Consider the following 21910-nt stretch of genomic DNA (forward strand, 5'->3'; position numbering starts at 1 on the left):
TCCCAGCAACCATATGGTGGCTCACAACCATCTGTAATGGGATCCGATGCCCTCTTCTGGTGTGTCTGAAGACTTACATATAATAATACATAAATCTTTAAAAAAAAAAAAAGAAAAGAAAGAAAAATGCTTCAGCTAAGTCTCAAACCTTTTCCAAAAATGACCAGGGTAGATTGTGAGCTTGAAGGCAAAAGTGGAAGTTAAAGTTTTTAGGGAAAGACGTGGAGGAGCCCTCAGGTTTAACACACAACGCAGTAAAACACCACCACTGCCGCTGCCGCCGCCGCCGCCGCCGCCACCACCACCACCGCCGCCACCAAAAACTTAAGCCAGGGAAGTAGGTCAAAATGAAAAGACACGCTGTCACATGGAGAAGACATTGGAAAAACACCATTCGACAAAGGGCCAGGCTCGAGACCAGCAAGAAAAGGATTCTTCAGATTCAATGGCAAAAACCAAGTAGTCTCCCAGTTACAATATAGTACAAAGATACTGGATACCCCAAAGTGGAGGCACAGCTGCTACACCGGCCGATAGGAAAGCGCCCTCTGTGTGGGTCACTCTTGGGCAAAGGCAAATTAAAGTAATAAAGAATAAAGACACAATTACATGTTCAGGAAAGTAGGTGGAGCGGGAGCTCACCATGTTAAATAAGGCAGAATCAGAAAGACAAATGCCACAGGCTTCCTAACATATATTCCTATAACATGAAATAGGGGCAAAAACATTCCCAGGGATGGGGAAGCAGAAGAAGGAATGCTGGGAGGGAAAACCATGGGAAGAGGAGGGGGGCCAAGAGAGTAATGGGGAGGGCCGGGGGGTGGTGGTGCACGGCTGTGATCCCAGCACTCTGGGAGGCAGAGGCAGGTGGATTTCTGAGTTTGAGGCCAGCCTGGTCTACAGAGTGAGTTCCAGGAGAGCCAGGGCTACACAGAGAAACCCTGTCTCGAAAACACCAAATCCAAAAAAACAAAAAAAAGGGGGGGAGGGGCAGGGAGTGCACGCAGAGAACATTACACACGTATAAAATGTCATGGTGAAGTGCATCGTCTTGTACGATCATTATATGTTAATGAAAAAGATTGCCAGGGTAGAATGGCCCAACAGGCTTCCCGTCCTGGCAGGGATGTCGGTGTCTGGCTCCAAGGGCTGCCGGTGAGACTGGGAGATGGACAAGCTGGAAATCAGTTTGTCAGTTTCTTAGAGCAAACACACAGCTACCCAGAATTACACTCTTGGACATTTATCCAGGAGAAGTAGAAATTTACACGCACACGCACACATGCACATTATGTGTAACAATGTAAACCTGGGTGACTGGTTAGAACACAGAGCATCTACACAGAACATGGAACAACAGTTGGCCACAAGAAGGAAAGACCTGTGGGCACCTGCCTTCCATTTCTAGAGGATTCTCCAAGAGAGAAAAGCTTTCCCAAAAGTAGTCCCCAAAAAGGCCCAGGCTCACACAGTACCCTTTCAGTGATGCAGTACAACCTCAGAGAGCAGGCCTGAGGATCCCTAGGGCAGAGGGTGTGGAAAGGCTTTGTCTACAAAGGGCGGTGCCTTGGATACCCGGAGTCCACTGCTGAGATGCTGTGCTGAGATTTGGGGAGTTATGACTGTTGAGGGATCCCTCTCCCTACTTTCCCCCTTCCTCTCTCCTCCCTCACCCCCACAGCTGTATGTGCTCTGCCACTATCTCAAGAGTTTAGCTGAGCAAGCACCCTCAGAGAGTATACCCTCCCCATCTGAACAGTCTGGCCCGGGAACCGAACTCATCCTACTTTGGTGGCAAATTCTCCTCATCCCCTTCCACAGGTCCCTTGAAGGAAGCCTGGAAGTCTTCAGCCCTAACCCCCTCCTGGTCCTGCTCCACAGCTTCCATGTAAGTCACCTGGGGACCTGTCAGAGACAGAGGCCTGAGTCCCCCGGGCCTCTGAGGCAGGTGGAATACGGACGGATTCCAGTGCTCTGGGTGGCTCTCCTGGCAAGGTACCCCATGGTACCTGATTGGAGCAAGTGTCAGCTCCAAGGTCACCAGCTACTTAAGTGGCAGGGCTGGGACTAGCACAGGTCACCCGAGGAGAATGAGATGGTGTTTACCTCAAATATTTGCTTGCCAATCTTCCTGTCACAAGCCCTTTGCTAGGAGGGGGGGCAGGGGTAGGGGTTGTCATTCACCAGAAGGTTCTCCCTTCACTTCCTTGGTCACAACAGAAGACCCTGTCCCCACCTGAAGCACCCCCTGCCCTCCGGAGAAGGGGGGTGGGCTGAACACTCCTTAGCATCCTGGCTGGGGTTTTCCAGGTTTTCCTTTATTCTTAGCACATCCCTTTATCCTCCCTGTAAGTGCTCACTCCTGTGACTCCTCCTCAGACCGCCAGCAGCACCTACAGACATGACAGAGGTGGTCCCCAGGAGAGGGTGACATGCCCACAGATTCTGCCATTCCCAGATGTGTCCTGAATGTGACCAGTGTCTGAGCTGGGTCCCGAGTATGCCCAGATGAGTCCCTGCTGTTTCAAGTCTGTCTTCTGTGTGCCTGGATCCCCCCCCTCCCATGCCTAGATGCCTCCTGGGCTCGTGTCTCATGTGTCTTCTGGCTCGACAGGGGATTCGACGTGACAGTCTGTGGGTCTCCTGCACCCTGTCCTTGTCCTCTGTCTTTGGCAAGTCTGCAAGGAGAAGACTTGTTTCCCCAGGAAGTTCCTGGGGTCTCATCTATAGACTGGGAAACTGGTCACTGTGGGTTTTCATCTCTAGATTCTGTCATCAGGAGGCTTCTTCCTTCCTTCCTTCCTTCCTTCCTTCCTTCCTTCCTTCCTTCCTTCCTTCCTCCCTCCCTCCCTCCCTCCCTTCCTCCCTCCCTCCCTCCCTCCCTTCCTCCCTCCCTCTCTTCCTTCCTTCCTTTCTTAAATATTTATTTTAAGAATATGAGTACACTGTAGCTATCTTCAGACACACCAGAAGAAAGGTGTCAGATCCTATTACAGATGGCCATGAGCCACCATGTGGTTGCTGGGAATTGAACTCAGGACCTCTGGAAGAGCAGTCAGTGCTCTTATCCACTGAGCCATCTCTCCACCCAAATGCCACTTTCTTAAGGATAAAAATTAAAAAGTGCGTTGAGGTGTGATGGAGAGATGGCTCAGTGATTAAGAGCACTGACTGCTCTTCCGGAGGTCCTGAGTTCAATTCTCAGCAACCACATGGTGGCTCACAACTATCTGTAATGGGATCCAATGCCCTCCTTCTTCTGGTGTGTCTGAAGACAGTGACAACATACTCACATACATAAACCTTTTAAAAAATAAGTCGTGTAGAAAACAACCCAGAAGCCACACACAAATGGAGGTTTCTCCTGGGACTGACTGACTACCTTCTACCCCAGACTCACATCCCATCAGGACACAGACAAGTCCTGCCCACTTGCTAAGGCCAGGGAAGGATAGAACTGTTCCCTACGGCCTTCCAGGAGCCTTTGGCGTGCCCTTCCCTTGGGAACATGAAGGCAGCACCGGGGGAAACAACTGAGCTGAACTCTAATCCGATTTGGAGCAGCTTAGGGGATTATCTTTTTCTGGCACCTGTTGGTCACCCCTAAGGTGTCCTCAGTGACCCCAGGGCTGGGATTTAGCCAGATACTTGTCAGCCCTGCTCTCCCTGGGCCTCTTAGTGGGTTCCCTAGCCACGGCCGCATGCCTCCCTTGTCCTACAAGGGCAGGGACAGGCCATAGGCCAAGGGCACAGGGTCAAGCCTGCTTGGACTGCTGGAGCCTTGAGCGTGGCTTTAGCTTATGGGTCTTAACACTTGAAGTGGGCACAGGGCATCAGCAGGATGGATTTCGGGTCCTTGGAGACCGTGGTGGCCAACTCTGCCTTCATTGCTGCCCGAGGCAGCTTTGACGGAAGCAGCACACCATCTTCCCGGGACAAGAAGTATCTGGCCAAGCTCCGCTTGCCCCCACTGTCCAAGTGCGAGGGTCTCCGTGACAACCTCAGCCTGGAGTTTGAGAACCTGTGCTCAGAGCAGCCCATTGGCAAGAGGCTCTTCCAACAGTTCCTAAAGACAGACGAAAGGCATGCTCCAGCTCTGGAGCTCTGGAAGGACATTGAGGACTACGACACTGCCGACGACGACCTGCGGCCACAGAAGGCGCAGGCCATCCTGGCTGAGTACCTGGACCCACAGGGCACACTCTTCTGCAACTTTCTGGACCAGGGCATGGTGGCAAAAGTGAAGGAAGGGCCAACCGGGAGCCAGGATGGCCTCTTCCAGCCTCTGCTCCAGGCCACAATGGAGCACTTGAGCCAGGCGCCCTTCCAGGAGTACCTGGAAAGCCTGTATTTCCTGCGGTTTCTTCAGTGGAAGTGGTTGGAAGCCCAGCCCATAGGTGAAGACTGGTTCTTGGACTTCAGGGTCCTGGGGAAGGGGGGCTTCGGGGAAGTGTCTGCCTGTCAAATGAAGGCTACAGGCAAGATGTATGCTTGCAAGAAACTCAACAAGAAACGGCTGAAGAAGAGGAAGGGGTACCAGGTAGGCGCCCAGCAAGCAGGTGGATGCCCTTAGGCTAGAGGGATGGTAGACTGTATATCACACTCCTGTGGAGGTTGGCACAGCCTCAGCTACTGTGCATGTATGTGCCATTTGGGCTCCCCTGGCTCAGGTAGCCACTGGCAGGGCTGCAGTCCATCTGTACCATGCTCAGGAGCAGTTCAGAGCGGGAGCTGCGGTGGAGTGTGTGTCTGATGAGCTCTGGAAGGTCTGGCTCCTGCTGTGATTCCTTACAGGAGCCAGTGCGGCAGTCCTCTGTCAGCAGGTACTGCTCACAAGAGGCAGAGCATCTGTGATGCTGCGGTGCAGGACCACTTCTGCCCCCGACACAGGTTTCCAGGGGACAAGAATGAGTGCAGGACATAGGCCGGCTGCCAGTGCTTCATTTCCTCCTTTGTTGGCGTCAGTGTCTAGTTAAGGCAGGATCAGCGAAAGCAGCTTATTGTCCAGGGGACTCAGCCCTCCACGGCCCTGCTGTACAGTACAGATAATGCTGTGAAACTCTTAGGGATGAACACCAGCCCCCAGCAGGTCCCCGAGCTGTTAGTAAAGGGTTCGAATAACAGGTGCAAATGGAGGTGCCCTTCCCAGGGTGCCTCGCGGAGGTCTAAAGCTGATCTGTAAAGAAGAGCTTTATGGGAGAGGGAACGGGGAGAGACGGGGAGGAAAAACTATGTTTGGGATGTAAGTATGAGAGAAGAAAAAAAGAGGTCATGGAATATGGAAGATGTAGTTTCTCTCTCTCTCCCCCCTCTCCATTTCACTTTTCTTCTTTTCCCCCCTGGTTTTTCAAGACAGGATTTCTCTATGTAGCCCTGGCTGTCCTGTAATCCACTCTGTAGACCAGGCTGGCCTCAATCAAACTCACAGAGCTCCGCCTGCCTCTGTCTCCAGAGTGCTGGGATTAAGGCATGCGGCACCACTGCCTAGCTGGGTGTATTTTCTAAAGGACCTTGGTGATTGATTCTGTTTTGAACTTGGAACTATTCATAAAATTTAAAAATGCTTTAACTTTTTCACTTTTTATTTAAAGTATCTCAATTAGGGGTTTAGAGCACTGACAGCTTTTCCAGAGGTCCTGAGTTCAATTCCCAGCAACCACATGGTGGCGCACAACCTGTAATGGGATCCAATGCCCTCTTTTGAGGTGTCTGAAGACAGCAACAGTGTACTCACATACATTAAACAAACAAACAAACAAATAAATAATAAAGTATCTCAATTAAAAGGGACAAAACTGCATACTTAAAAAAAGCACCTTTAAGCTTGTGTGTGGTGGCACACAGCTTTAGTCCCAGCACTCAGGAGGCAGCAGCTGGCCTTGTGTGAATTCAGTGGCCCACATGCAGAGTTTTAGGAGAGCCAGGGCTACATAGTGAGTCTGTGTCTCAAAATGATAAGCACACAAACAACTGCAGCTTTTTGGAACTGTCATCAAGTTCTGGGCCACCCACATGGACCTGCAACCCTACACAACAACACTTGTCAGACTTCAGTGTGTCCTGGGGACACGACCTGCGGCTCTCACATAAATCAGGCTTTTCTGGGAGATCGGCTGCAATGGGAGCAGGCTGGATACGAGCGAGGAGTGGGTGGAGGAGCTATGGTAGTGCGGGGGAGGGGAGGGCGGACAGGGCAGTGACAGAGATGTCCCAGTTAACGCCAAGGCCCTGTCCCTGAGTGCGTGCCAGATTTCAGACAGAGTGCAAGCCTCTGTCCCGCGTGGTGCCCAGCATACGGGCTGCTCTCCATGGTGCATCTCTGAGGACTGAAGGCCACACCTCTGCTTCCAGGGCGCCATGGTTGAGAAGAGGATTCTGGCCAAGGTGCACAGCAGGTTCATTGTGTCTCTGGCCTATGCATTCGAGACCAAGACGGACCTCTGTCTGGTGATGACCATCATGAATGGAGGTGACGTAAGGTAAAGGTGTCCAGACCTGGGACTGATTTCTGCTATGGTTCATGTGTGGTGGGGTCCAGTACTTAGGGGTCGCCTGTCATTGTACATGCGCGTGTCTCTGTGATTGTTGGGGACTGGCGACAGAGGGCATATGGTGTTGTCAATAGCTCTGGTGGAGTACTGTGAGTTGAGGGGGCTAAGAACTTAAAATTAATGATTCCATCAGTACACAATTCTGTAGGGCTAGAGAGCTGGATGACTGTCTAGAGGCCAGCTGCCCTATTGCTTATAGTAGGAGGTGCCCACTCTGAGGGTGCCCCAGCTAGTCAAGCCTTAGGGTGCCCCGAGGTTGTTTCTGCACTCTTGGGGATGTCGGGTTAGCAGCTTTCATTGGCTGGATGACCTCACCACTCTTAACTTCAGTTTCTCGTTCTGTAAAATAGAGACAAACAATAGTGACCAAGTCAGTGTCAGGAGGATGAGGTGGTGAGCCCCTGGCATACGTGGTTAGCACGATGAGATCCCTGGGTACCTAGTGCACAAGGCTAACACAAACCCTGCCGTGCCTTGGGAATATAGGGTGCCACTAAAGGGAGCTGTAGCTTGCAAGTCCCCGTGTCTTCTCAGTTCATCTGCTTTTACTTACCCTGCCATCCAAGCAAAGCCAACTGCCTTTTCTTCAGATGAGTGACATAAAGCAACATGAAGTAACATGAAGTAACATAAAGCAACATGAAGTAACATAAAGCAACATGAAGTAACATGAGTGGTGTGAAGAATGCTGGGAGATTTGTTTAGCATTGCATGTTCTGTCCGCCCTCCCCCCAGGACCTTCCGATTTCCTTCTAAAGCCCTGATCTGCAGCCTCTCTCCCCTCCCCCATCCCCACACAGCTTAGACTATCCGCAGCTTCTAGCTGTGGGCTTTGCTCCCCTGTGCAAACACTGTGAAGCGTTGAGATGGCTTCAGATGAATACAGAAATGGACAAACTTCAGGGTCCTGTGGGAAAGGGAAGGAAACACTGCTGTCAGATCCACCCAGGGATTCAAGGTCTGGTGGAGCAGACCACAGGCGTACGCAGAGATTGGGGGGGTTGCTTGTGCTTTAGGAAGCTGGGCGTGAGCTCATCTGCCTTGGCTCTGTCTCAGCCCTGCTCTGGAGTCGGAAGATGTGTCAGGTAACAAGCTTGTGTGACTTTTTAAACCATCCTCTCTCAAACGGCTATGGGTAAGGTGGCATCCGAGGCCTCTAGCCTTGGGCTTCTCCAGGGGAACGTTGATGCCTGGCTCCCAGCTGACCATGCTCAGCTGATACATGTGTGCCCTAATGCAGGCCTCTCTGTTTCTGTGTTTTACTGCCCTTATGCCCGTCTGCGAGCCTCCCATGGTGTTCTGTCCTCAGGTACCACATCTACAATGTGGATGAGGAGAACCCTGGCTTCCCGGAGCCACGGGCCATCTACTACACAGCACAGATCATCAGTGGCCTGGAGCACCTGCATCAGAGACGCATTGTCTACCGTGACCTCAAGCCGGAGAACGTACTGCTGGACAATGACGGTGAGCCCGTGGGGTGCATGCAGGGCACAGCAGCTTTGGGGGCCCAAGGCGTGGTTTCTCCAGCTTCTCTGAAGTCACCAAAGGAGGGCCTAGTAGCGTTAGGGTATAAAGGGCAGTGGTGTAAGCCATGGAGTGTGTGTATTATATATGTATATGCATATAGGTGTGTATGCATGTGTGTATGCATGCAACAGGTGTTACACGTTTGTATGTAAGGTGTATGCAGTATGCTATTATGTGTATGACACATCTGTGTGGGGAGTGGCTCTGCATCTGTAGAGTGTGGTATGTATGTACATACATGTGTTTTGCTGCTGTGCAAGGGAACACGGCTGAGCCCTGGGCTCACCTGCCACCTCTGTCCTATGGAGTATGTGAGACCCGAGCTTGTCTTAACTTTCAGGCAATATCCGAATTTCTGACCTCGGACTGGCGGTGGAGCTGAAGGAAGGGCAGGATAAGACCAAGGGCTACGCAGGGACTCCAGGTAAGGGCTGAGCACCCGGGGAGGGGCTGGGAGGCTTGCGTCCAAGAGCTCGTCCTCTCTCCCAGAGGTCGAGGCAGCAGGAGCCCCAAGACAGAGTGTCACCAAGCGGTGACAGAGTGGGGGTTGTGGAGCACGACTTCTTATCCTCTAGAGCAAACAGTGGCAGTCAGGTTCTGTCAGCAGCTCAAGAGCTGTTTGCTCCCTTCAAGGACAGCCCCTCCCCTGCAGAAGTCTCACCAGCTTGTCAAAGCTGCCCCCTTGGTACCTTGATGGGCAGAGAGAGCACAGGGCTTGTACACTAAGTGGCTTCCTGCGCATTGGCAGAATGAGTTTGCCCAGGGTTTCTTATGGAAGTCTGGACTCAAGGACATTTTGTGTAGGCCACACCACAGAGCACAGGGGACAGAGGCTCCCTCAACCAGCTCTTGCTGGGCGTGAGTACAACTCTGGTAGGTGCCCACCAACAGGCAGGCTATGCACATGGGTGTCTTTCTGTGGGCATGCATACCTGTGTGCACACATTCCTACATATGTGCTTGCTCTCATGTGGTGTATATAGTTGTATGTCTTGTAAGTGTGACTAAATGTTCACATGTATGTACACATATGCATGTATGTGTACAAAGGCACCTCTCTGTATGCATGCACCCATGACACTCTCTGTGTACGTACATGCAAATACATGTATGTGTGCATCTTTACAAATGTGTCTTTGTGTGTGCATATGTCTATATGCACATCTGTATATGTGCCATTTCATGCATGCATTTGTTGATATCTATGTGTTCGCATGTGTGAATGTGTACAGGTACCTCTATGAGTACGCTTAGTACATATATCTGTGCATACACGGGCATGCATCTTTGTATGTATAGGTTTTATGTACACACACTCTTGCACATATATGAGTGACTGTAGATGTATCTGTGTCTAAGTACGTACACACACACACACACACACACAGTCATGTGTGTTCTTTTGCCTTCACCCCCCTCAGAGGAAGGGAGAGAGGCAGCACCCATAGAGGAAAGGAGAGGCTTGGGTCAGCTGAGCAGGTGCATGGCCCAGGCCATGCTGAGTGGCTCTGTGACCTCAGATGGGGCGCTTAATCTGTCAGTCTTTGGGTTTAACACTTACCACATAGGCACATGAGGCTGTTACGTGACCACTACATACCTGGCATTTTCATGCTGTGGATGCCTGTATTTAAGTCCCTCCTTTCTCCATATTCTGGATTGTCTTGTATTCAGGCTGACTTCTGACAAACTTCTTAGATATTTATCGTATTCCCTGGGCTATCTGGCATCATTCGGAGCATAAGCTGGGACGTAAACAGAGTGGAGACAGGCTCCTGCTCTGTGTGGCAGGATTTCCAGGTCCCTGTGCCTTAGGCACCATCTGAGACTGTCCCTGATGCCATGGTGGGTAGAGAGACAAGAACATTCTCTCTCCACTCTGGAGAGGGCAGATCCATTCTGACCCTCAGGAGGTGGTGCTTGTCTCTCCTTGGCAGCAGGTGGGTGCTGAGGGCTGTGTAGGCACAGGGTGAAGAGGATCTGAGGAAAGGATTCCGGAAGCAGCTTGGCTTGAGGCCATTGCACAGCCTCGTGAAGACATGGCTGTGCTTCCTTTCACGAGCTGCCTCAAACTTCACTGGGATCTCCTCAGTTCACTACAAGTCCCAGATCCGATGGAGCAAGAGTCGAAGAACTTCAAGACCAGAACTCTGTACTGAGGATGAGGCCCAGATGGCCAGGAGAGGGCGCCATTGCCTGCCTAATCTTTACCTTACCGAGCTTACCAAGATGCAGCCGCAACTCTGCCCACATCATGAATCCTTTGCCTGGGACCGCAGTGTAGGCTCTGGAAATGCTGAATTAGGGTGCAAACTAGAAGCTGATGTTCCAGGAGCCAATGAGCACTGTTCTAGACAGATCTTTCCCCGCCCCCGCCCCACACCCTCCCAGCTCAGTCTACAATTGTAGGCTGTGCATTGGGCATGTTCTTCCTCTGGGTGTGGGAAAAGTGTGCCTCTCTCTTCTGCTTCCTGCCGTGAGGAGATGAGCTCATTACAGAAGAAGCAGGAACACACTCGCTCCTTCATGCAGTAACTCACGGGTGCTGCCTCTGCAATATTCTTTGTAAAACCATGAATGCAAAGGGCAGCATGGTCAGGGTGTAGCTTGGCACCGCCGGGGGTGGCACGGGGTGAACACTGGTTCACCCCACTGGTACCCTTGGTGTATCTCGGAGTGGAGACGTGGCGGGCATGGCTCCGGAAAGGGATGCTCGACAATTCACCTTCCAGAAGGGCTAATCACCTGGGAACCCAGGAGCAATTCCATAGCCTGTTACGTGGGCCTGAGAAGCCAACGGGATGGGAGGGGGGAGGTGCTTTATACAGTGTGTTGCAGGCGCTGGGCATTAATATGTGCGGTGGGTAGTAAGGTTGAGATTTTCATGCAAATGGCCAAGTTGTGAGCAGACAGCTAGGAGGACCACAGAGGCCATGCTTGTGGAGAAGGACACACAGTGGCTGTGCTATCAGGAGCGGGGTTCAAGGAACAAAGTGACCGAGGACAGCGTGGGACTGCGACCCCTGTCACCTGTGTTCCTCAGGCTTTGGCCACAGTGCCTGGGTCACCAGGTTCACTCTGGATTACAGGACAGATCTCACTTCCACATCCTTGTAAGAGGAGAATGAAAATGTCCCAGCCAGTTTCTGTCACGTTTGACTACCCCATGAGTCACACACGGCACACTGTCCCGAGTCTGAGTGGTGGCTTCATATCCCATGGGAGGGAGATTCCTGACCCTGGCAATTCTGCCCCTAGGAATCTTTGGCTATGTTGGAGACATTTTTGGTTGTTTCCATGTAGGCATCCAGCGGGTAATGGCCAGGGTTATGCTCAATGTCCTGCAATGACAACAAAGAAGTTTCTGGCCTCAAAAATCACAGGTGCTGAGACCACCCACTCCCCTGGGGGCAGGGTATCACCAGAGCTTCAGTAGGTCTGTGAGTACCAGGTAGGGGCCATGCTGTGGGAAAGCGGGTGCACCTATGAACCTACGTATGTCCATGCTGGCAGGTTTCATGGCCCCTGAGCTCCTGCGCGGTGAAGAGTACGACTTCTCTGTGGATTACTTTGCCCTGGGGGTCACATTGTACGAGATGATCGCAGCCAGAGGCCCCTTCCGAGCCCGAGGAGAGAAGGTAGGTGCCTCCTGACAGGACCCCCCCCCCCCGAAAGGTTCCATTCCAGGGCAGCTATGGATAGGTGGGTTGTGCCAAGGACTATATGAGGGGTGCAGGCTCTGGGGTCCTGCTCCTGCGTGATATTCTGTCCCACAGTCTAGCTGTACTTCAGACTTGAGAGTAAAGTTGCTGAGAGGTTCTAAATGTTCTTTCTCACCATGGCCAGCAGGTGGCAGAGCAAACACGCTCTAGCAGAGATCAGGAGTCTCTCCCTGGTAGGACAGCGGCTTCTAGCATTAGGTTCTTTTGGTGCAGACTTCACAAGGAGGCCACTGGCGGGTCCCCAGCTAACTGTGGGCTACCAGGACACTGCACTTGGGGCTGTGCCTTGGGGGATGTTGGGAGCAGCCATACTGTCTTTGTCAGGAGCAGCCATACTGTCTTTGTCATACACTTTGGGTATGGGGAGGTCTGTTTGAGAGACTCCACCAAAGCTGACCTGGAGGGAGTAAGGCAAGCTTATTTCTTAGGTTTCTCTCAGATGGTTTAGACGCCCAGGCAAGCTCTCAGGCAGCAATGCTCGCTTCTGGTCATATTCTGTGCAGTGGCGGACTAGCTGTGTAAACATGTGGGAAAGTCAACCGGCACCATCCTCAGAAACAGCCTGGTGACTGGGGGCTTCACTTTTCGACTTTCGTTTCTTTCGTTTCAACTTCTTTGTTCTAAGATGGGAGCCTTTTGAGGCCCAGCCACCTGGGAGGGGCCCATCGAACGCCACTGGCCACGTCCACCCCAGGCAATTGGCCACGCCCACCCCACTAAGGTTGAGCACCAGGGCTCCAGTGACGTGGTGCGTTTGCCCACCATGCAGGTGGAGAACAAGGAACTTAAGCAGCGCATCATCTCAGAGCCTGTGAAGTACCCAGACAAGTTCAGCCAGGCCAGCAAGGACTTCTGTGAGCAGCTGCTGGAGAAGGACCCAGAGAAGCGCCTGGGCTTCCGGGATGGGACCTGTGATGCGCTGCGGGCAAACATCCTCTTCAAAGATATCAGCTGGAGGCAGCTCGAAGCTGGTATGGGTGGTACCAAATGCCTGAGAAGGCACAGGGACGCCTGATGGCGCACGTTATCCCTAGGGTCAGGCAGAAGTCAGGTGGGAAATGCGGGTAACAAGCCAGTGTGGAAGCTCTGAGCCTGCTTCATAGTATTTTCCTCATATTCATCTTTGAAAATGCACGTGTATATACATTTCCGTTGTACACAGACACACGTGCATGTGCACACACCCATGCACACACCACACCATATCACACACAGGCATTAGATGGACCTATAGGCATGCACAGGTGAGTAACTGCATGTGTAAATGCGTGGAGTCACAGACATACATACACAGGTTGCACACACTGTATCCTGTGGCTGAAGCATCAGCATCATAACAGATGCTGTGGAGTGAGTGAACTTTTCACAGGTAGACAAACTCTGCCTCACTTGAATCCTTGGATCTCTGGAATGTAGGATGTAGAATACAGGATGAGGGAGGAGCCATAGGGAGGAGGAGGACACTCTCCCAAGAGCAGTTACTTTTGGGCAGAAGAGCTAAGCACTTTATCTGAAGATGGGCTATACTCAGCATAGCTGTCATGAGGCCCTGAGGCCAGGAAGGGGCCTGGCTCAGGAGGTGTAAGGACTGCTTTCTGAGGGGGAGGGAGTAGCGGGACACAGGAGGTCACGCTTTGGTGCAAGCTGCCAGCCTGGACCAACACAGGCAGGATTGCAAGGTTAGGGTCAAAACGCCCCAAGAGAGCCAGACTGGGAGGTTAGGTGAGTTGAGTTGACACCTCTGTTCTACAAGACCAACCACACCCTGCATTTTGTAGCTTATGTTAGGAAGTGCAGCCGGCTCTGGAGGGAGGATGCAGAGTGGACATCAGCACTCTCATGCCTACCTGGGGCCAGGCAAGAGCTCTGAGTCTGGGCCTGCAGAGAAGGCGCGGTTGCCATGGAGGGACCGAGGGCCCTGGTGTAAGGGGTTTCAAGTGTAAGGGGTGTAACCTTACACCCCTTGGCTTGTGAAGAGGCCAGTCTCAGGGAAGGGGTAGGCAAGGGGGCTTCCTAGCTGGCATAGTGAATCAGAGTTGTAACACCAGCCTTGGGTAGCTGAGGCAGGAGGATTGTGGCTTAAGGCCAGCCTGGGAAACACCCACCGACCCACATCCACCTATACACCCACACACCTTTTAAGTCAGATCTGGGCATCTTTCACTCTGTCTGTCATCCAGCCTGACTGCCCAGCATGCCCATGGGGCTGTGTAAGGATGCTGTCCGTTTCCGTCCGCGTCAGGAAGAGCAGCAGGTCTCCTGTGTGTCTGCGGGGACCCTTTGGCTCTGCAGTTTCCTCACCATGGGTCTCTCTGGTCTGTCTGTCTCCCGTTTCTTCCCAGGGATGCTCATCCCTCCGTTCATCCCAGACTCTAGGACTGTCTACGCCAAGAACATTCAGGACGTGGGTGCCTTTTCCACAGTCAAGGGTGTGGTTTTTGACAAAGCGGACACAGAGTTCTTCCAAGAATTCGCCTCTGGCAACTGCTCCATCCCCTGGCAGGAGGAGATGATTGAGACCGGGATCTTTGGGGATCTAAACGTGTGGCGCGCGGACGGCCAGATGCCGGATGACATGAAGGGAATCACTGTGGAGGAGGCAGCCCCGACAGCCAAGTCAGGAATGTGTCTCATCTCCTAGCCAAGTGTTGGAGCAAAGCATGGAGCTGGTTGTGTAAAGAGAGGAAAGTGTACAGAGCTCAGGGGAAGAGAGTGACCCCGGTGTCAGCCTGTGCCCGCTCCACCTAGGTCACCATGCAACTGTGTCTCCATGTGGAGCAACGAGACTTTCAGTCTAGACCCTACAGACGCGACAGTCTATTTCTTTTGTTCTATTTCATTTAAAAGAGACGAAAATGGCCACAGATTGAATAATGAGGTGTAAATGCTCAAAGAACCTCTGTGTATAGATGTGTGGCCAGGCCAGGAGCTTGACAACCAGAGGCTCACAATCAACATGGGTTTTCTGGTACTTGGAATTAATATTTCAGTGCAGACCTGTTTGCTCCTGGTCAACTCAAGGTTGCAGGCACTTGTGTACCCCAAAGGGGGCTGTACTTAGGGTAACCACACAACCCCTCCTTGCCTGGTTCCTGCCTCCTAAGCTGCCTTTACTGGTCACCGCCTGCTCTCTCGGACCCTAACTTGGGGATATGAGTCTTTAGGGAGTAGAAAGAATGGACGGGCCCGGTGTTAGCTGAGAGACACTGCTTCCTCTCAAGAAGCAGAGACAGCTACCTCTGGCAGCTACGGTCTCTGTCATCAGTCGACACTACGTGTGGTGTATATCCAAATTGTCACAGTCACATCACATGTGGTGGGGGCCCAAGTCCTTACACGCTAATGCCATGTGTGATGGATGCCTGAGAAAGTCATGCCATGTGTGGTTGTTGCCCGAGCCCTTACACAGCCATGGCACCTCAGGGTGTCTGTGTTCTCAGGCCACCTTTGTGCCCCCAGCCTCCCCCCTTTTTAGGAGGGAAGGTGACCTACATATACCCAAATTTTTGAAAGATTGCTGGATGAAGCCAACACTGGAACACAGCACTGGACCAGTATCCCCAGACTGTACGGGATACAAGTGTCTAGAATATATTGTCAATAAACCCCAGGCCGGCTGTGTTGTGGAAGGTTCTAGATGTTGCTATAGAGATGCCTTGCACTTGTGGATATCCTGGGGACTAATGCTGGACGCTAAAGAAGTCCACACCAGATTCCCGCTCTTCCCAGAGAATCAGACACTGCAATTTGGGGTGCTCTGGAAGGGCCTAGGGGAGGTGACCATACCTCCTGGATCGTGGTCTGGGATCTTTGGGTCCCAGTAGTCCTGTGGCTGATTAGTGCTGAGTGCTGTCGATAAGACAAATCATTCATCATCCATCTCTCCTTCACTCCGTCCTCTAGTTCAGGGCATCACACATGTATCAAATACTCGGACGTATATTTCATTTCACTGTGTTCTGGAGCACATTTTAATGTGCTCTGGGTTGAAGACCCTGGCAGATTGTCGGTCTCATCCTGGGAGTCACTGGGGTCGGGGAGTGTGAAAAGGTCAGTCTCAGCAGCTGAGCCGGTTTCAGGGAGGCCTGGTCCTTGTTATACACTAGTCCCTGTTTGGCTGGCCTAGAACTCCTGGAGTTGATGGTGGAGCCTGTGTGGCTACATAGGCTGGGAGTCAGGTCCCCCCACCCTGCACTGTAGCTAAAAGAGCAAGACAGTCCAGTTTAAATGTCAGACAAGTAGTGAATGCTTTGCCAGTGTAATGACTCAGCAGTATTTGGGGCAGGCTTACACTGAAACTGTTCATTGTTTGTTGGAAATTCAGATTTCACCCGATGATCTATAGGTCTTCTTAAAATCTAAATCTAGCCGGCCTACTGCAGACTCACCAACAGGCAGGGATGAAACTGTCAGGAGCAATGCTACTTTGCTTCAGGGTCAGGAGAGTTCTTTTCTCACTCTGGCCCACTCAGGAACATAAGCTCAAGTGTAACTCAGAGACTCACCCTGAGACCTCCAGCTGCCCTGTGCAGCCGTACGTGCAGGACACTGCAGGCTTCATCAGACGTGATGCCGAGTGGAGCAGGGTGAGGTGCTTGCTCTGTGTTGTTGTGTCAGTCAACTCTGTGTCCTAGCACTTCCTTGGATTGTTTTCGAGACTTCGCTGTACGTGTTCTCTCAGGGACAGTAACCCTTCGGCCTGAAGAGATGTCCCCATCCCCACTGTCCTTCCTCACATGTAGAACTTATAGACTCCCAGGTCCAAGAGCTCAAGTCTTGCCTGGACCCTGACCCCATGGAGCTTCAACATACCTGCTTTGATTCAACGGCCACATTGGTTCTAATCTCCCAGGAAGACAGAGCAGAGGACCATCGCCAGTCATAGGACGTCATGGATGCTGCTGTACAGGTCTGTGCTAGGCCTTCTGCACGAAAGGACCTCCTGAACATGAGACGCCATCCCTAGGACGGGAAGGCAACTTGGGAGCCCTGTGAGATGTAGGTTGTCTTGTACCCTGGTCACCGGTGAGCTGTAAATGGCTTCACTTACGATCAGAGATATATAACTGAGGTAAGCTTCAATTCTAATGACTCTAATAATCCTTCGTCCTCAGGAGGGACCTGCCAGAGGAGGCACCTCAGACTAGACAGAAGTGACTCTGGGAGTTGAAGATTATCTAATGAAAGGCTAGAACATGCTATGGGCAGTTGGGCGTGTCAGCTTCTGTGGTATATTGGTCAAACTGGATTTGGACTTTATTCCTATAATCAAGGGTGATGAAATTCTTCAGCACACCCTGAAGCTCTTCCAAATTCCAAAACCATATCACAAATGGTCTGGGAGACTAAGTCCCTGGCTATGGTTTGAGGAAGGTTTAGTGCAGGCCCCAACGTCTGTGTTTTGGAAGTTGTACCTCCAGTGAGGTAGTGTGGGGTAGTAGTGGGACCTTTAAGAGGCAGAGCCTAGGAGAAGAGCCTTGGTCTCGGGGAAGTGCTTCAGAAAGGCTTACCTATTTCTGTGGGGTTGTGTCTGGTCTGAAAGAGAGTAGGTTTCTCTACAGGCCTGAGTCTGACCTCCGAGCCCTTTGCCTCCCTGTCTGTCCACCTTCTCTTACACAGCGGTGTGAGCTCTCGGCTGAGTCTGTGATGCTGAGGCCTAGAGGCAAACAAATGGGCCTACTTATCTTGGCTACCCAGCCTCCAAACTGTGGGGTCAATAAACCTCCTCACAGATTACCCTGCTGTGCTATTTTGTTTTAGTAATGGAAAGTGACTGTCAACTTTAGAATTTTAAATCAGTTCAAAGTAGACTTCTGTTTCCAGACAAGATGGTGTGTGCATGTATTGTGGTGGTTGAATAGGAATGGCCCCCATAGGCTCATATATTTGAATGGTCATTAGGGAGGGGAGTTTCTTGATGAGGATTAGGAGGTGTGGTCCTATTAGAGGAGGTGTGGCCTTTAGAGGAGGTGTGGCCTTGTTGGAGGAAGTGTATCATTGGGCATGGTTTTTGGGGTTTCAAATACTCAAGATAGGCCCAAAGGCGCGCTCTCTTTCTCTCTCTCTCTCTCTCTCTCTCTCTCTCTCTCTCTCTCTCTCTCTCTCTCTCTCTCTCTCTCTCTCCTGCCCGTGGATCCAGATGTAGGACTCTGAACTGTTTCTCCAGATCCACGCCTGCCGGCATGCTGTCATGTTTCCTGCCATGATGGTAGCGGACTAGACCTCCGTAACTACAAGCAAGCTCCAAGAAAATGTCTTCTTTGATAAGAGTTGTCATGGTCTTGGTGGCTCCTCACAGCAGTGGAACACTCACTAAGACAGAAAGAAGTTGGTGCCAGGGAGCAGGGTATTGCTGTGATAGACCTCACCTTGCTGCTTGTTGGCAGAATGTGAAGTTTGGATTAGAAAAGCAGTTGAACGCTTTTGGGGTTTAATGGGCCATACTCACAGAAACATGGAAGACAGTGGTGCTGAGGGCAATGTAGATTCTGATTTTCAGGTTAAGAGCTTTCAGAGGAGAAGAATATCCGTAAGTGGCCTAGAGACTGCTCTAGTGATGTTTTGGCAAAGAACGTGGCTGCTTTTTGCCCTTGTCTGAAAAGTCTGCCTGAGGCTAAATATAAGACTTTTGGATTAATGGTGTTGGCACAGGAGATTTTAAAACAGCCTAGTATTGACTGTGTTGCCAGTCAGTCTTATGCAGATCTTTAATGAAGAGGAGCAAGGTAAGCAAGGAAAAATTAAAAATGTACAGTTGGAGGAGAAAAGGGGGCACTAGAAAGTATAATGGAATTATATGGAATAAAGGGAGGGGTGACCTCAGGGCAAGATCCCACCCAGCTCGGCTTCCAACTTGTAAAAAGAAATTAAAGAAAATTTTAGGTAGCGGAAGGAAATGGTTAACAACAGAGAGCTGGTGCAGATGTAAGTGAACGAGGGGCCATGTTCCAGCCCCAGCAAGCAGCATGACTTGGCGGCTTCGGCCACATGGTTTGGGTTTAGATTCAAGGATACAAGAAAGCAATTATGAATCCTTCCCCAGGATTAAGGAAAGCTGCAGAGGCCAGGCATGTGCCAAGGGTGTGTCTGAATGGAGACCCAGAGAGGCCACTGCTTGAGGCCATGAAGGTGAAGCCTGGATTGCCTTGGAGACCCCAAGAGCTTGGGGACGCCAAAGCCATGGGACACCTGCAGAGGAAAGCTGCGAACAGGGCATGGAACCAGCCCAAGAGAGAGAAGTGTGTGCCGTCAACAAAGATGAAAGGAGTTGGAGGTCCGAAGAGCCTTTTGACATCAGCCATGGAGATGCAGAGTTTGGAGTTTGTCCAGCTGTCTTTCTGTCTTGCTTTGGTCCAGTATTTCCACACCGTATGCCCTTTCCTCCCTTTTGCAATGGTCATGTATATTTTGTGCCATTGTATGTTGCAAGTATGTGATCTGCTCTTTGAGCTTGATTTTTACAGGAGATTACCGTGAAGGGATTGCCATGAGTCTCAGAAGATACTTTGAACTTTGGACTTTTAAACAGTGTTGAAACTGTGGTAGACGGACAGTAGGGACTTTGGAAGTTGGACCGACTAAATGCATTTTTGCACTATATCTACAGACCTGTGGGGGTCAGGGAGTGGAATGCGGCTGTTTGAACAGGAAGACCCTCATAGGCGCAAATATTTGAATGTTTGGTTATTAGGGAGTAGCTACTTGAGAGAGATTAGGAGGTATGGCCTCGTTGGAGTGGGTGTGGCCTTGTTGGAGTGGGTGTGGCCTTGTTGGAGGAAGTGTGTCACTGGGGGTGGGCTTTGGGGGTTTCAAATGCTCAAGCCAGTGTCTCTCTCTTCCTGCTGCCCGTGTATCTGAATGTAGAACTCTGAGCTACCTCTCCAGCACCATGTCTACCTGCATGCCGCCATGCTTCCTGCCATGACGATAGTGGACTAAACTCTCAACTGTAAGCCAGCCCCAATTAAATGCTTTCCTTTATAAAAGTCGCTGTGGTCATGGTGTCTCTTCACAGCAAAAGAACACTGGCTAAGATACACATTTTCCGTGTCTCTTCAAGTAGGTACAGCTAACCCCGAGTGGTGAGAATGGGGAGAGTGGGAAGGACTATGGTGATGGGAAGAGGTGCTGGCACTGCTTCCCATTCCTTGGCTCTGGTGTGGCCTCTGGAGCCCTCAGGTAAGCATTAGGCCCACGGACCCACTGATGTCAGGCACACACACATTGTATCTTTTCTTCAGCTCCCAAAGTATGGAGATACTTTACAAATGAGAGTAGACCAGAACTTTCTGCTAACCCAAGTCAGGTGGGATGTGAGGAAGCATGGAGGCATCCCCTGGAGTCCATGAAGGGGACTCTGAGGGTGGGGTGTCCACACAGGCAGGAGACAGATGGAGAAAGATTTGCTGAGCTCACCGCCAGGGTAATCATCCATGTAACCCACTATTCTCCACCAGTGGTGCCAACCAAATGTGTCACAAAGTAGTGTCTATCCCAGGCCATGGCCTAGGCTGAGTTCAGACAAAATCCCACTCATGTGGCTGATTTTGTGGGATATGAAAAGCATCAAAGTAATTAATCAAAGTAATTGTAATTCTCTAGAGTGTCAGGTGATGGGTGGTGAGTGCCCTGGAGCAAAGACAGCAAGCAAGGAAGTTTGTGATGTGAGCAGAGGCCAACGCCGAATCTACTAGGTTGTCTTGATAGAAAGCCCGCTTCTCAGGAAAGATCTGAGGGGCTCTTTGGGAGGTCTCCAATAGGGGGTACAAGGAAGTCACAGCCATGTTCTAGAAATATCTATGCTTTTCTACAGCTGACATGGCTGGTCTCAACACATGGAGTTTTAAAAGCCCCACTGTGGTGCTTTGAATGAGAATGACCCACATAGATTCATATATCTGAGTGCTTGGTTTCCAGTTGGTAGAACTGTTTGAGAAGGGTTAGGAGACGTGGCCCTGTTGTAGGGGTGTGTGTCACTGGAGATAAGAGTTTGAGGTTTGGAAGAGCCACAGTATTCCCAGTCAGCCCTCTCTCCTCCCAACTGGTGATTGTGGATCAGATGTAAGCACTTAGCTGCTTCTCCAGCACTGTGTCTGCCTGCGACACATTCTCACTCTGATAGTCATAGACCCTAATTCTCTGCAAGTGTGAGACCCAAATGAAATGTTTTCTTTTATAATTTGCCTTGGTCATAGCATTTTTTTCATGGCAATAGAAGAGTCACCAAGACACCCAAGAGGTGAGTGAAAGGTAGATGGCGGGTTGGAAAGGGCTAGAACAGAGCTGGGTGTCATGCAAGCTGATTGGACACCCATCCTTCAGTGCGTACAAGTGAACCCGGATCTCCAAAGCCTCCAGGGGATGTTTCTCCATCAGCTTCCATTCACAGAAAGTCATCCAGAGAGAAGGGGCTGGCATCATGGCCCACAGGAAGCTGAAGGGGTGAGGGACCCCTGGTATTTGAATGGTTCTCAGTTATTTCTTAGCTGTGTTCCTGGCACTGAATTCAACTGCTTGTTGCAATCTGCATTTGGCCAGATCAAATCCCTAAAGTGTGAAAGCAAACCACGCAGCTCCTCTGGTCCCTCCTCTGTGTTAGCTTTTCCAATCATTCCATCTACCCACGACACACTGACACATATGTTCTATCCGTGTGCACTGTACGGCCAACCCCACAGAACAGGTTTTGGTTCATACAAGCTCCTGTTTCCTAAAAAAACGAGGACTACTGTTCCTGCTTCTGTCTACCCTCATTAAACATTTGCCACGTCTGTCTTTAATTTCCTTCTTCAGGTTCTAGATGTTACCTGGTGGGAAGGTCAGGAGGGCAGGCAGGGTGCTAAGTGGCATCAGGTGCCACTGCTCCCGGCTTTGGTCAAATGGCCACAGGGGTTCCTTCAGCATTTCTAGTGAGGCATATCAGCTGGAAACTGCCCTTTCCAACATCATTTTTGGAACTGCTATATTTGTTTCCATTCAGGCTAGATGGTTTGGCCAGAGGTGTGGCTATTTGATCAACAGCATTGAAAATGTTCAGCACTGGGGTTGGAGAGATGGCTCAGCAGTTAAGAGCACTGACTGATCTTCTAGAGGTCCTGAGTTCAAATC

At 51.0% G+C, this 21910-nt stretch overlaps 1 protein-coding gene across 1 annotated transcript; it reads left to right on the forward strand.

Moving 5' to 3' along the window:
- Positions 1-3691: 3691 nt before the first annotated feature.
- Positions 3692-19773, forward strand: Grk1 (G protein-coupled receptor kinase 1). The gene is made up of 7 exons (XM_052162646.1): positions 3692-4540; positions 6352-6479; positions 7861-8018; positions 8422-8505; positions 11595-11719; positions 12573-12774; positions 14146-19773. The coding sequence occupies exons 1-7, from the start codon at positions 3842-3844 to the stop codon at positions 14442-14444; spliced, it is 1695 nt and encodes a 564-aa protein (XP_052018606.1). The 5' UTR covers positions 3692-3841; the 3' UTR covers positions 14445-19773.
- Positions 19774-21910: the final 2137 nt, after the last annotated feature.

The sequence above is a fragment of the Apodemus sylvaticus genome, chromosome 18 (assembly GCF_947179515.1).
Source record: "Apodemus sylvaticus chromosome 18, mApoSyl1.1, whole genome shotgun sequence".
In the NCBI taxonomy this organism is placed as follows: Eukaryota; Metazoa; Chordata; class Mammalia; order Rodentia; family Muridae; genus Apodemus; species Apodemus sylvaticus.